The sequence below is a fragment of the Acanthopagrus latus genome, chromosome 8 (assembly GCF_904848185.1).
Source record: "Acanthopagrus latus isolate v.2019 chromosome 8, fAcaLat1.1, whole genome shotgun sequence".
Lineage (NCBI taxonomy): Eukaryota > Metazoa > Chordata > Actinopteri > Spariformes > Sparidae > Acanthopagrus > Acanthopagrus latus.
Window position 1 is genome coordinate 1,343,164 of NC_051046.1, and position 13,195 is coordinate 1,356,358.

The following is a 13,195-nucleotide window of genomic DNA, read 5'->3' on the forward strand; positions in this document are numbered from 1 at the left end:
CCTCAGGTTGTCCCCAGTGATCCCAGGAGAAGTGGGATTCTGGTGCACTCTTCCATCCCAGTGGAGCCCTGCACCAGCCTGGATGATGCCCCCATCACTGATACTCTCCGCTGGGTAAACAAGAACAACTTTGTTTGAGGCTATTTTGATGTGGAAAATCTAAAATGCAAGAGAAGCGAATTGTTCATGGCTGAGACATTCAGCGCAACAATAAATCCAAAATTACTTCAGTCACTAGTTAATTCAGATTTTTACAAATAACTTTTACTAAAGACTGGAAAGATATATATAGAATCACTTATTCTTATTAAGACAGTTCTGTACTGTCTGCTACTCCCGAAGTAATGTTAACAGGGTAAAAAGAGTATATTTACTAAACTGTACATCATTTATAATGCTAGTTTTCTTTATGCACCATAGAGGGAAAATGTGTTCCAGCATAGGATCCATGCAGACAAGATTGAGTTGATTGAGATAGAAATAAAAATAAGTTGATTTTGACTTTTAGTTTTCTAACTTGAGCCATATTTTTATTTTGTAAAATGTTCCAGTTTCTTTTAATACTTTAATCGGACCTGTTTGATTTCGTATCTGTAATAATGTTGGTTTTTCAAATCTTTGCTGAAACAACAAGTTACACCATTATTAAAACAGCGTTTCCATCAAGAGCCACATATGTTGTCCATATTCTGATTTATGTCCTCTACTTACTGTAAGCAAGTCAGACATTGTGTTTTTCGTTTGTGTGATGCAGCTTTTAACGATTGAATCTCCATTAATGAAGCCTGGACAAAATCTTATTATATTATCTTTCAAATTATTTTGATGGTGTAAGTTGTAGAAAAATCAAACAAAGCATCAGTTTATGATGTTTTAACATAGTTGTTATTAATTGTTATTAATATTAGTCTGTGTTATGATATCCTCAGTATACAGGTGCAACAGATCTATACAACATCTCTGCTCTGCTGTAAGTCTGTGTGTACGTTAGAAAGCACGACTATAAATGACAGCGAAGACTCACACTAAGCTGAAATAAAACAAATATTTGGTTTATTTCAGTTCAGGCAGGTGATGTTGTTGGGGTGGGGGTGGATGGTAAGTGTGTGACTGGCACGAGATCGGACATATATGACACTCATGGGCTGGTCGACAGTTTTAAACGACCATGATGAAAACCTGCTGACTTTAGCTGATGGCCATCAATCACTTTTTTGTAGTGGCTGCTGACAAAGATGAGGCCGGTAAGAATATTAGATGTATTATAAGATCTCATTCTGGATCTAAAGATGGTGCCAGAAATCTCAAGCTGCAAAGTAACTAGTAACTAAATGTATCAAAATGAATGCTGTGGAGAGGAAGTTTCACCAGGTATCAGAGGTGAGAGATCACTGAATGTAGAGGACGTTGAGTGGGCTGCTGATCCGTCAGTTGATTAACAGCAACTGTCACCGACACAAAAGCTGGTGATGAAGTGGGACTTACTTATACACTTGAGCTGTTATAATATGTATCAGGGTAAGATGCTGTTGAGCTGCATGTTGGAGTTTCACATGGCGACCGCTCTGTCTCCAGATGCTGCGGAGGAAGCAGTACCTCGCTCTGTCTCCAGCTGAGTGTTACAGCTGGCCAGCTGTCGCTCGAGGATGCAACACCGTCATCATCTCCCACAACGCTGACCAGCCGCTCAGCTACCTCGTACCGCTCGTCACCCACATCCTGCTCAACTCCATCTACGCCTCCCGCACCTCCAGCACAGGGGTGGGTATCAACACCAGACAGGACGCTGTGTCTGATATCAGATGAAAGGCTTCCACGTCTGGTTCTAATGTTAATGACTGTATTCAGGGGATGGCGCACTTATTTTTTTGTTTGTGTCCAGCCCATCGCAGTGCTGCTGTGTCCAGGCTGGGAGAAGATCCAGGCAGTGTATGACCTGCTGGAGGAGATGAGGGTCATTCAAAGCCTCCACCCTGTCATCGTGCTGCTGGGCATCGGCAAAGACGAGCCCAAGGCTGTCAGGATCCCTAAAAACTGTGAGCGCAGCACAATCTCAATCTGCTCAGTTTATAACTTATAGACTGTAGGAAGTCTGCAAATGGATATTTTTATTTTTTTAAGCTATGTAGTCCTAAACTAAGTAAGTCGTATAACTTCCTAAATGTTTGGTTTTGAATCATACCAGGCCTGCTGTTAGTGACCACTCCCTTCAGTTTGGTCCGTCTGCTCTCCTCCCACTGCTTCCTGTTCCTGCGTTTGTACCACCTGGTGCTGGACGAGGCCGACCAGCTCTTCACTCTCGCTCCAGACCAGGTGAGGGTCTGCTACTCACTGAGCTGCAGCAGCTGCCAGCATGTTGGCTGGAAATTATGTGATGTGATCAGTAACACACAGAGGAGACTCTGTGACGCTGCTCTCTGTGTGTCTGCATTGAGAAACTGATACACACACGTTTCCAGAGGGGAAGCAACTCAGGTAGCCTTTTCAGACTAATGTACGCCCACGAAGGCTATTCACTAAAACATCTCCCAGCTGGCCAGTGAGAGCTACGAGATGGTCGGCTTCAGTGCTGTCAGGCAGTTCACATTCTTGCTGTAAACATGAATGATCTCCTGATAGATGGCGACCATCCTGCAGCATTTCCAGAAGATTACCTTGAGTGAGGAGAAGGGATCCTGTTCTCAGCAGCTGGTCGCTGTGGCCAAAAGATGGACCAGTCACATGGAGAGTTTGGTAGCCAATCACATGCCATACCCCTGCATTGTCACGACTGTCCTTGAGGAAGCTGCTCTCTATGGTAATGTCCAGCAGGTCAGTCTCAATGAATCAGCCATAGATATGTTGTTATGTTGTTGCTCTGGTTCACTGGTTTTGGTCTACAGAATTTAAGATGTGTACAAATAAGATGCAAAAAGTGCAGTTAAATAATTTATTCCTGATTAAAATTGCTGTAACTGATCTAATAATAATAAGTCAAAATATTTGTGAATATATTAACTCTGCACCCCCTGTACATTTAAAATGTGCGATGAAGCTGCTGTCATTAGTGTCGATTACTGCTCAGCTGTTTGTTCTGGTGATGATGTTTCCTCCCACAGATCATCCTGGTGACTCTGGAGAGCAGTAAGATCTCAGTGCTGTTGGGTGCTCTGGATTTTAACCCTGATGTCAGCCAGAAGACTCTGATCATAGCCAACTCTGCTCAGGAGGTGGAGGATGTGTTCAAGGTGAGTACACTGCATCTATAATTAGAATAGCACATAGTGGCATGCATACCACAGCAACAGTCCCTTTTATCTGCATTGTACTCACTCAGAGAGCCACCAGTGTTTTGATCAAGCTCCATGCGTTATGAATTAATGTAAAATGTAGAATGTGGAAGTCAGAAAAAATTCCTGAATCTGTCTTAATAATTAGACCCACTGTAGTCTGGAAATGCCAGAAAACAATGCAGCAACCAAAACTCCTCCATCATCACCTCTCTGATCCACATGCATCTACAGAACACGTGAGATTCGATTGCACTGATGTCATCTGATTGTAAAAAGAAAAACCACGGGGGAAATTTTCTTAAAGTTTACCAGCATCTTTTCTAATCTTCAGGCTGTGAGCAATCGAATAGCATTCTGCCTCAAGACCCACGAGGGGTTAACTCACCAGTTTGACTTTGTCGTCCAGCAGTGGAGGAAAGTCATCGGCCCCAGAACTCATATTATTCTGGGTAAACATTAAGAACATCATCCACAGGAAAGACAATTGAATTTCTTCCCTGAAAATGAAATATCCTGTCTTTTTCACTGTGGTTGTGTTTGACTTTTAACCTCCAGTGACCACCAACGAGTGTCTTAAGTGTCTAGGAATCAGCGATGCGACTTGTGTGGTCCACTACGACTTCCCCACTTCCCCCAAAGTATTCGGCAGCAGACTCTTCTGCATGGCCGACAACTTCAGGAACCTCTCAGGACGGGTGAGAAGATCAGATGGGATGAGTATGATGCATTGAATCATATATTTCTGTGTGAATGATGAATGCATTAACTGAACCACAGTTTAAGCATCAACGGCTGAAAGGTGCCGGGATGATTTCTGCGGTTTCTTCTCCAAGGTGTCCTCCCAAAATCAAATGGAGAACCGCCCTCCAGTCACCCGGTCTATGCTGCTGATCTCTGAGAGGAACGCCCGTCATGTCGTTGGGGTTCTGCGTTACCTGGGGCGAACCAACGCCCCGCTGCCCCCTGAGCTGCTGTCCTTCGCCCAGAGTGTCCATCTCGTCCGGGAGGACCAGAAGACCGACAGGCCTCTCTGCAGCTACCTGAAGAGCTTTGGAGTGTGCAGGTCAGCTTTTACACCTCAGGTAGTGATAAACTGACGACTAACTGAACCACTTAAGTCTCAAGTCTTTAATCATCATCAAACAATGATTTCAAATTAAGGACAGCCCATTGTAGCTTTGTGATAGTGATTGTGTGTTTTGTTTTGCAGAGACAGCAGTGTGTGTCCCGACCGGCACACATTCATTTCCCACCTGGATCAGTCTGTGCTTCCTGCCGCAGGAGTTATAGAGGTGAAGGTGTTCAAATCTGTATCTCTACTTCAGGCCACTCCTGCAGACTTCATCTCAAATGAAGAGACTCTAATACGTATTAATTAGTATAAAATGCATACAGCTTATAATTTACACTTTTTCTCAGTCTAAATGTCATTATTTGAAGTAATAATCAGATTTTGTATATCAAATAAATGGTCCTGTGTCACTTTATATTATTTCCTTACAAAGTTTCTGCTGTCATCCGTATTGATTACACACAAAAAAGTCTATTCACATTTTTCGTGAAACACCCAGTTGTGTCATCTGATGCTACACTCCAGTAATTTGGGCCTGTGTTGTGTTTGATGCTTCCAGGTTGTGCCTCTCCACATTAAGACTGCATCAGTGTTCTACGGTCAAATTGTCCAGAAGGAGGATGGCAGTTTCCAGAGCATGGCGTCTGAGATGACTTCTTATTATGCTGAAAAGAAATCTGGAGCCACGGAGTTGCTGGAGGGAGGCTTATATGCCGTGCAGGAGAATGAGCTCTTCCACAGGTACGGCATGAAACCTAAATGTAACTTAATCACACTGCAGGAGCTTTGTTGGTGTGAAACACGTTGCAGCCACGACGCCTGAAGCTCAAATGCTGTTTGTGTCATGAGATCCTCTGTCAGTGAAGCAGAACAGCCAAGTGACTCGTATTTTATGCTGCGTTCCAGACAACTCAGAACTTTAAAATTACCGACCTCCAACTAGAAAAAGTACAATGGAACGCCACTCGAAGTCAGATTTTGTATTTGTGAACCTGGGCCACATTTACCCCCCTTAGAAGGGGGTGTGGTGTGTATGTAGACCACAGTATTTGTAAAAGGTTAGTGGATGAAATGTTTAGATCCGTTTGCTGTAGTGCTGTAAAGCTCTGTAAAATAAAATGTAATTCCTCCATTTCATTTGTAATGCAAGGAAGCTGCACTGCTGAGGTCTCAGTTGTGTGTGCACTTGTGAAAGATAAATCATTTTGGGGGGTCAGCCCAAATTTGTATTGACATCTTGGACCTGGAAAGCTTTGAGGTTGGAAACCTCAACCTCCAACACCATCAGGAGCGCACCATAGTGTCTGCCACATGAGGTTCCTGTTTGGTTAGCGGCCTGCCTCAAGTTAGTTTAGAGGCTAATTATTATTTTGTGCTTGTTTTGTCTGTCTGGATTAGACCATCACAGAAAAATGCATGTGATGCAAGTATGTGCTTGTTGGGGCAGGGTGAAGCTCTTGTCCGTTCCAGACAGAGGTGACCGGCTGTTTTTCAGCGTCTTTGCTCGGTTTATTGATATTGGAAAGGAGGAGGAGGTCAAATCCCATCAGATCCTTCAGCTCCCGGAGCAGTTTCACTCTCTACCCGACCAGGCCGTGGAGATCATCGTCTGCAGGGTCAAACCCACCGACGCCGAGACCAACTGGCACCCCAAGGTTTCCTGCTCATCTTCTCGCTTTGCCCTTAAAACCCAACTTACCAACTTAATTACTTTTTCCAGTAAATAAACCTAAAGGTGTTACACAAGATATATGAAGAACTGTACTTTACATCAGCTGGCAGAGCTCCTTGTGGCTCCTACATCAACCTGCTAGAATTGCACATTAACAAGTTTAGTTTTGTGTTTCCTTTTTCTGGAGTGTCAGAAGAAAGTAAACAAAGCTCAGGCAGAAGATATGTCAGAAGTGATGTCTGGCCACTAGTGTTTCCAGGAGCACAAAATGCATTAAAGGAATGACGAGAAATGATTCAGTGGTGGAACAAATACTCAGAGCAGCTGCACAAAAAAGGAGAGCCATGAAAAAGAAGCACCTTTTCTCCCAGACACTTGCATTCAGAAAAAAAAAATAATTGAATACATTTAGAGGCACAGAATTATGAATCTGCAGGTGTTACTGATTAGATGTATAGCTTCTGCTGTCCTGGACTTTAACAGAAAAAGTTCAGTCCTGTGTAAAACAAGCAGTCGCATGATGATCATGTGATTGATCTTTTAAACGTTCACAGGTCACCAGAGCGATCAGCCAGAAGATCCGAGGTCTGCAGCACCGAGCCAGAGCCGTCTTCAGTCTGGGAAACACTGTGTTTGTTGACCCCATGGTAGGTGTTTACCTGCCGATCATCTGTGGGAGACTGTCGGACAAATAAAGTGTCTGAAAAAACAACATATCACACACTTTATGTGTGGTCGACTGTCCAGTTTATAGTTTTCTCGACTGTTTTGTGATGAATGTGCACTAATAAAATGTTCCTTCTTTTAGGTCCGTGTGACGCAGGTGCCAGGTATGAAAACTGTGATCAATGAATATAATGTGCAGTCGGAGATCCTGAACACTGGGATGGCAGTCAGCAACCCGGAGCATCTGGAGCTGCTGGGGGCGTTCTGCCAGGAGAGCAAGACCGGCAGCAGTAAGGAGGCGGGTCACCTGTCTGGGTAAGGAAACCATCAACTGTTCCAGCAGTGTGGTGTTACCTGTGGTGAGGTGGTTGGGAGTGGGAACGTTTCTGGAACAGAAAATTGAAGTGCAAAAATAACTGAATTGAACTGGACCAGACCGCTTGGTGGAAACTATGATGATTGAAGCAGCATTTAGTTGTTTTGTAGGTTGGAGGACGGTCCGGCGTCTCTTGAGGTCCGGATCAAGGCTGAGGAGGAAGTTCTGGCAGAAGCCTTCAGAGCAGCAGAGGTCAGTCAGCTTGCTGGCCTTCCTCAACTCGAACCATGTGAGCCACTTTGTCCAACATCTTCAGAGATCCAGTCGCTCGTCCCAGCACCACCAGTGGCTGAACACCACCTGGTGCTGGTGTGTGAGGAGAAATCGCTGCTGGCTGACCGAGCAGGTGCAGCACAGAGAGACGGCCACACTACTGATCTGAAGTCAGCTGAGATGATGATGATGATGATGAGGTTGGTGTGTTTACTGAGGAACTTGGCACAAATTACAGCATCACAACACTCAGTCACAGAAAACAATCTTCAAACACACTCAAGCCAATTGAGTCACAAATGTTATAAACTATCAGGAGGTAGAAATATGAACTATTTACTAGTAATTAATGTCTCTAGCTTCCGGTTGTTTCTTTAAATGGGGAGCTGAACAGAAACTTTGTGATTCTGGTTTACAGGAACGGAGACGGAAGTGAAGTTTGGGCTGCTGCTCACAACCCCTGTGAAAATGGTACAAGTTAAATAAAGTTCTGATACTTTGTTTATCGTGTTGATTATTAAATACAAAGAGCTGTAATTACACACTTTATGTTTGTTTGACACTTTCAGGCAACTTTACATTCAACTTGAGATCTTTTTAGATTTATTCCTAAAACTGGACAAAATAAATAAAAGATACTGATAAAATATTTTACACAAGTAAATATAAAATAAATTAAAATAAAAACAGCCATTGTAAGAGTAAGAATTTTGTTGCCTGAGACAAATATCATAGTGAGTGATCATGAGTTTTCTCCACAACTAACACACAGTAAACTGTGTGTGTGTGTGTGTGTGTGTGTGTGTGTGTGTGTGTGTGTGTGTGTGTGTGTGTGTGTGTGTGTGTGTGCGCTCAGGTGATCCTGCAGGTGATGAACAAGGCGACCCGCAGCAGCTCCACAGCACTGAGACAGACAGCGAAATCTCCACCAAAAGGTACAAGAGAGCTTATCTGCAGTAGACGACCCAGACTTGATGTCTGTAAGACAAAGACAACATACATCAGTTGTTGTGACTATAGTGTGAATGTCTGTCCTCTGGTTGTTTGTCAGTTTCCACCCTCAGGTCCGCTGGCACCAGACGTCCGACTCTGTGATCCTAACAGTGAAGCTGATGAGCCCAGAGAGCCAGCGCTGTGATTTCTACCCTGACAGAGTCGTTTACAGGTCTGTCAGGAGCAGGCCACCAATCATCGCTCACTTACTTCACATCACATCCAACATTCAGTGGAGCTTTTTATCCAGAGCACTTTACACCGGTGGGAGCGGGTACATGTTCAGCATGGCTAGCCTCTGTGTGAGTTAAACACACAGACATGAGCTCACATGGTGGCCAGTGAACAACTTCATCTACAATGTCCACTACGTGAAGTTGTTCTGTAATATTGTTTCACAGCTAAAGATCTAATCAGATTAATCTGTGACATCATGTGTTATCAGATGTTAGTACAGAGATTCAGTTCAAGATCACAAACAGTTCATTATGAAAAAAGTGATGATTTTTCTTTTTACTGTCGTTGTTCTAATGCGGTGAAACCCGACAGTAGCTACACACTTCTCTGTGACATCAGTTGGATCTGTTTTTGGCATAAGCTTCTCATCTGCTTTAGTCTGTAATAAAATGTTTTACAATCAATATTTAGTGTCATATGATTATTGGTTGTCATCATGCCACTTGGTTAAGACCTCAGCAGAGGGTCGGGCCATCTGACGATTTCAGTTTGTGATCGATCGTGAAAGCTTCCACGATCTTCTTTCCATTAGCATTACTATTACTTTTATTTACAGACTGCACTTCATGTCTTGGACCAGCAGATCCAAGTGATGTAGTCAACTAGATGGCTGATGCTGATTGGATGAATTACTTACGTGTCTTCTCTATTATAAACAGCGCATCGCGAGTTACAGTGAGCGACAAGGCGGATGAGGAGCTTGTGCCAAAAATGATCTGTAATGCAAAAATGTGTCTAATTACTTGGAATTTCAAAGCTGAGAAGAAAAACAGATTTTGGCCCGACTGCTGAACCCGAACAAGAACATGTCACCTGCTTATATTTGTTTACAAGGTGATTTGTGACACAGATTGGTGCCATTACGTCCAGGCTCGGTAATGTGGCCTGAAAATAGCATTGTCATATGTTGACGCTATATCACAGTATACCTTATATGTTAATATTTTGAGATATCGTCCAAAGCTTTATGAATACTAGGACTGGGCGACAAAATCAAACATCAGTATTGTCAGGATGACTGTTGGTACTTTGACAAAGTATGAACAGTGGTTTTTGATAATCATCAGTAATGTGCGCAGTGCGTACAGGAAAGAATTAGAATAAGAAGAACAAGAAGATCTTGGTTTGTCCTTCTGCTCAAAATAAATCTGAGTTAGATGTGAAAGAATTCTGCGCCCGTCTGCCTCTGGACTTTTTCCAGCAGTGCAATATTTCTGTAAAGGTCCAGTGTGTGGGATCCAGCAGTTCTGAGGTTGCAGAAAGTCACCAGCTGAATAATGCTTAACCTCATCATCCTCTAAAAATGCAAGAGTCCAGCGTTTGGTTGTCCATTCCGGGCTTCTGTAGAAACATAGCGGAGTCTGTGGAAGAGGACTTGCAGATATAAAGTCTCGTTATTAGGGAACCCAAACAAAACCATTCTGAGTTTCAGTACTTCACAGCGTTTATGCACCTGCAAGGAAACTGAACTTCATGAGTGCAACAAACGGTGATCAGAGGGTGTTGATTGTGTTCAGTGGCAGAGTGAACGGACAGATCTACAGAGCCGACCTGGAGCTTCAAGCCGACATCGCTGCTGACCGCTGCTGCTGGGAAATGAAGTCCAATGAGCCGGTTCTCAAACTGGTCAAACAGCAGCAGGGACGCTGGGAAAGACTCCTCAGGAACAAGGTACCAGAGGTCATTTTGTTCAGTACAGCAGAAATAGATACTTATACTCAGGGAAACTAAAAAATACGTTAATCTACATTTTTAAATTACAGTGTTTGCTGCGTCTATGGGAGATATTTTTCAGAACTCATTTTAATCTGCACCAAATTAAGGAAAAATCAAAAGATGAATTTCAGTTGATTTTACTTCTTCACACAGAATATTTTTGTAAGTTACAACATGAACTACTTTGACGAGGATGAAGACAGAATCCCAAATGGTGAGAAACCACAGAGATGCTTGAAGACGATGTGATTTATAGTCTTAGATACCGGCTGTCACGCTTCATTGATCTGTTGTTGATCTGTGTTGTTTGGTCGTCAGGTCTGAGCTTCGTGGAGGACACAGGAGAGGATAACTGCTATGTGAATGCAGAGAGTGACAGTGAGAGCGACTAAAGATTACTCAGATTATAGTTGGATAAACCTGAAGAAGCCTCTTAATGAGAAGTGAAACATCCTCAAGAAACTGAAACAAGCCCAGTTACCAACGATACAGCACCTAGAAATATGTTTAGGAAGCGTAAATGGATGACGATAATGACGATGATTATAACAATGATGATAATGCATAGATACACCAGTTAATGTGGAAATGTGTTGTGATTAAGTTTGTAGTAGAGACTTAAAAGAGGTATTATTTTAAGATGCAGTTTTTAATTTAGTCGTTTTAATTAAAGGTACATTTCACCTGTGTTTTATGTGGATGTCCAATCTGTGCTGATGATAAATGTAGTCAAGTGAAGCAACACGTTCCCTGGTGCAACACAGACAGATAAAACTGACACCCATCATCAGCAGTGAGCTGCCACAGCAACAACAGACGAGCTGCGAGGTTCACAATGTTGTTACCTAACTTAAATACAGGAGAGACACACATAATGTTAGCTGAGCTGGTGCTGCAGTGGCTCCACATCCACTGGGTCTTCAGAGGTGTGCGTGGAGAGGCAGTCTGCCGCTCAGACACCCGTCCTGTCCGCTCTGCCTCGTCCAGGGACACAGCTGCCAAAATTATGTCTGTGATTAAGAAAAAGTAAGAAGGAGTACGGGAGCGCGTCTGCTCACGCTGTTACCATAGTTACCTCTCTCTCCACAGCGCTGTCAGCGAAGGTTAGAATCACCAGCTGAGACCTTAAATCATGAGAACTGCCCCGTTGCACCGGACCGCTTATCTCCTCAGTCACATGCTGCTGGCTGGCAGGACCTCGTGAATATATTACACTGGTTCAACCAAGAAATCAAGAAAGATTTAGTGAGCTGTTAGCAGCAATTTAATACTAACTATTAGCTTTTTGCCTTGAGTGGAACTCGTGCCAAAAAGCAACGAGGCTTTATTTGTGACTGAAAATGAGTCAAACCTTCATGTAAAAGCATAATTTAATTTCATTTTCAGACAAGCTATTTTTAAAACACTAAGAGGAGTCGACACAACATGAAACTTTGCTGGTAGCATCACCAGGGTCTCTACACATGAACACCAGCACTGACAACACTGTTTGTTCATTGTGTCGATCCCAGAGTGCGACCCAACAGGCAGGAGAGTAATGGCGGACCGCTCCTCAAGCCGTCCTGTTGGGTTGCACTCTGGGATTGACATTTTTTGTCTGCCATGACGGCGACGCGCCGGGGACGCAGCTACTAACATGAGTTGTTCAAAAACTTTCTTTTTAGTAAACTCTGTGTACACAAACAATGTTGTCAGTGCTGGTGTTCATGTGTAGAGACCCTGGTGATGCTACCAGCAAAGTTTCATGTTGTGTCGAGACTTCTTACTGTTTTAAAAATAGAGATTTTGATGCTATTGTAAAAGTGCCCGTAGCACTCCCATTGAAAATGAGTTTGCCCGAAAACGAAACTACGGTAAATCTTAAAAGTGCCTCTTTCGTCGTAATTTTGCTTTTACACAAAGGTTTGACTCATATTCAATGACAAATAAAGCCCTGGTTGCTTTTTGGTGAGAGTTTAACTTTAACTTATTATTCTGGAGTGAATACTGACTGCACAGTGTCGTGGCTGTAGGAAAGTGACTCCATCCACGTCTGGATAGAACTTTCTATATTCAGTTTGCAACCGGGCTGCATTTTTCCAATAAAAAAACAAAACAAATGAAAGAACGTCTGCTGTTGCACAACCAAAAAGTAAGAAGCTTTGTTGTTCCCGGTCACCGTTCAGGTAACAAGAAGAATACCTGTGGAAACTCTTCACTGCACAGGAGAAGACTCTGCTGATGAGTCGGCTCGTTACATTGACTACATTTATACCATCATCACTGAGTGGACGTCCACGTGAACGTGGCACATTTCCCCTCAGTGTTTCCTTAGTTCAGTTACAGTTGTTGGACTGATTCGTTGGTGTACCTGCAGGAATGTTGATTTGATATTGAAGCCTACACTTTTGTTTCTGTGTGTTTTTGTGACACAGTGTTTGTGTTCAGTATAAATCCAAAGACTGGTCGTTACCTGAAGGGGCTTCGATGGAGTCAAACTGTTTGCTCTTACAACTTCAGCAGCTTTATTGAAGTGTGTTTGTGTTCAGTCATTTTCACAGTAAAATCGTTGGTTTCTGCTCATTTATGCGTTTTCTTGACTTTTATGGCACTTTTAATGAAATGTAGAAGAACATCTTGAGACTGTTGAATTCCATTCTTGTGTCACAATATTATTTTCCAGTTAGGATGCTGTTTGCTGACACATGTAAGAGTTCAGCCTCATGGACAACAGAGTGTTAAGAAATGCTGAAAAGGCTTGTACAGACAGTCCACTTGTATATTTGGGCTTTTTCAGCAACATTTGAAACTACAGGAACCCAAAATTTAAATTCCAGGTGCCGCAGGAATAAAGTAAAGATAATAATACATTTATTTGTATCACACTTATAAAAACCAGTGATACAGAGTGATTCACAATAAAATACACAGTAATATACGGGAAAAGAAATGTTCAAAAATGTAAAAATGGATGATTAGGATCATAAAAACACCAAAGA

General features: G+C 42.8%; 1 protein-coding gene across 4 annotated transcripts in view; it reads left to right on the plus strand.

Annotated features, from left to right (window-relative positions):
* The window catches only part of tdrd12 (tudor domain containing 12), a 16,499-nt gene extending 5,593 nt beyond the window's left edge, over positions 1-10,906 (plus strand). Inside the window, exons 17-37 of one of the 4 annotated variants that reach the window (XM_037108485.1) lie at positions 7-114; positions 1,576-1,761; positions 1,883-2,036; positions 2,186-2,313; positions 2,620-2,811; positions 3,099-3,227; positions 3,604-3,721; positions 3,828-3,967; positions 4,106-4,335; positions 4,483-4,564; positions 4,904-5,085; positions 5,792-5,999; positions 6,571-6,663; positions 6,825-6,997; positions 7,169-7,471; positions 7,690-7,742; positions 8,128-8,206; positions 8,323-8,436; positions 10,019-10,172; positions 10,371-10,431; positions 10,536-10,906. In XM_037108485.1, the coding sequence (XP_036964380.1) occupies positions 7-114; positions 1,576-1,761; positions 1,883-2,036; positions 2,186-2,313; positions 2,620-2,811; positions 3,099-3,227; positions 3,604-3,721; positions 3,828-3,967; positions 4,106-4,335; positions 4,483-4,564; positions 4,904-5,085; positions 5,792-5,999; positions 6,571-6,663; positions 6,825-6,997; positions 7,169-7,471; positions 7,690-7,742; positions 8,128-8,206; positions 8,323-8,436; positions 10,019-10,172; positions 10,371-10,431; positions 10,536-10,609 (2,961 nt within the window). In that variant the 3' untranslated portion in view covers positions 10,610-10,906. Of the gene's footprint in view, positions 1-6; positions 115-1,575; positions 1,762-1,882; positions 2,037-2,185; positions 2,314-2,619; positions 2,812-3,098; positions 3,228-3,603; positions 3,722-3,827; positions 3,968-4,105; positions 4,336-4,482; positions 4,565-4,903; positions 5,086-5,791; positions 6,000-6,570; positions 6,664-6,824; positions 6,998-7,168; positions 7,473-7,687; positions 7,743-8,127; positions 8,207-8,322; positions 8,906-10,018; positions 10,173-10,370; positions 10,432-10,535 lie in introns of those variants that run through there. The other 3 variants (XM_037108486.1, XM_037108487.1, XM_037108488.1) reach the window with 3 other exon arrangements.
* The last annotated feature ends 2,289 nt before the right edge of the window (positions 10,907-13,195 follow it).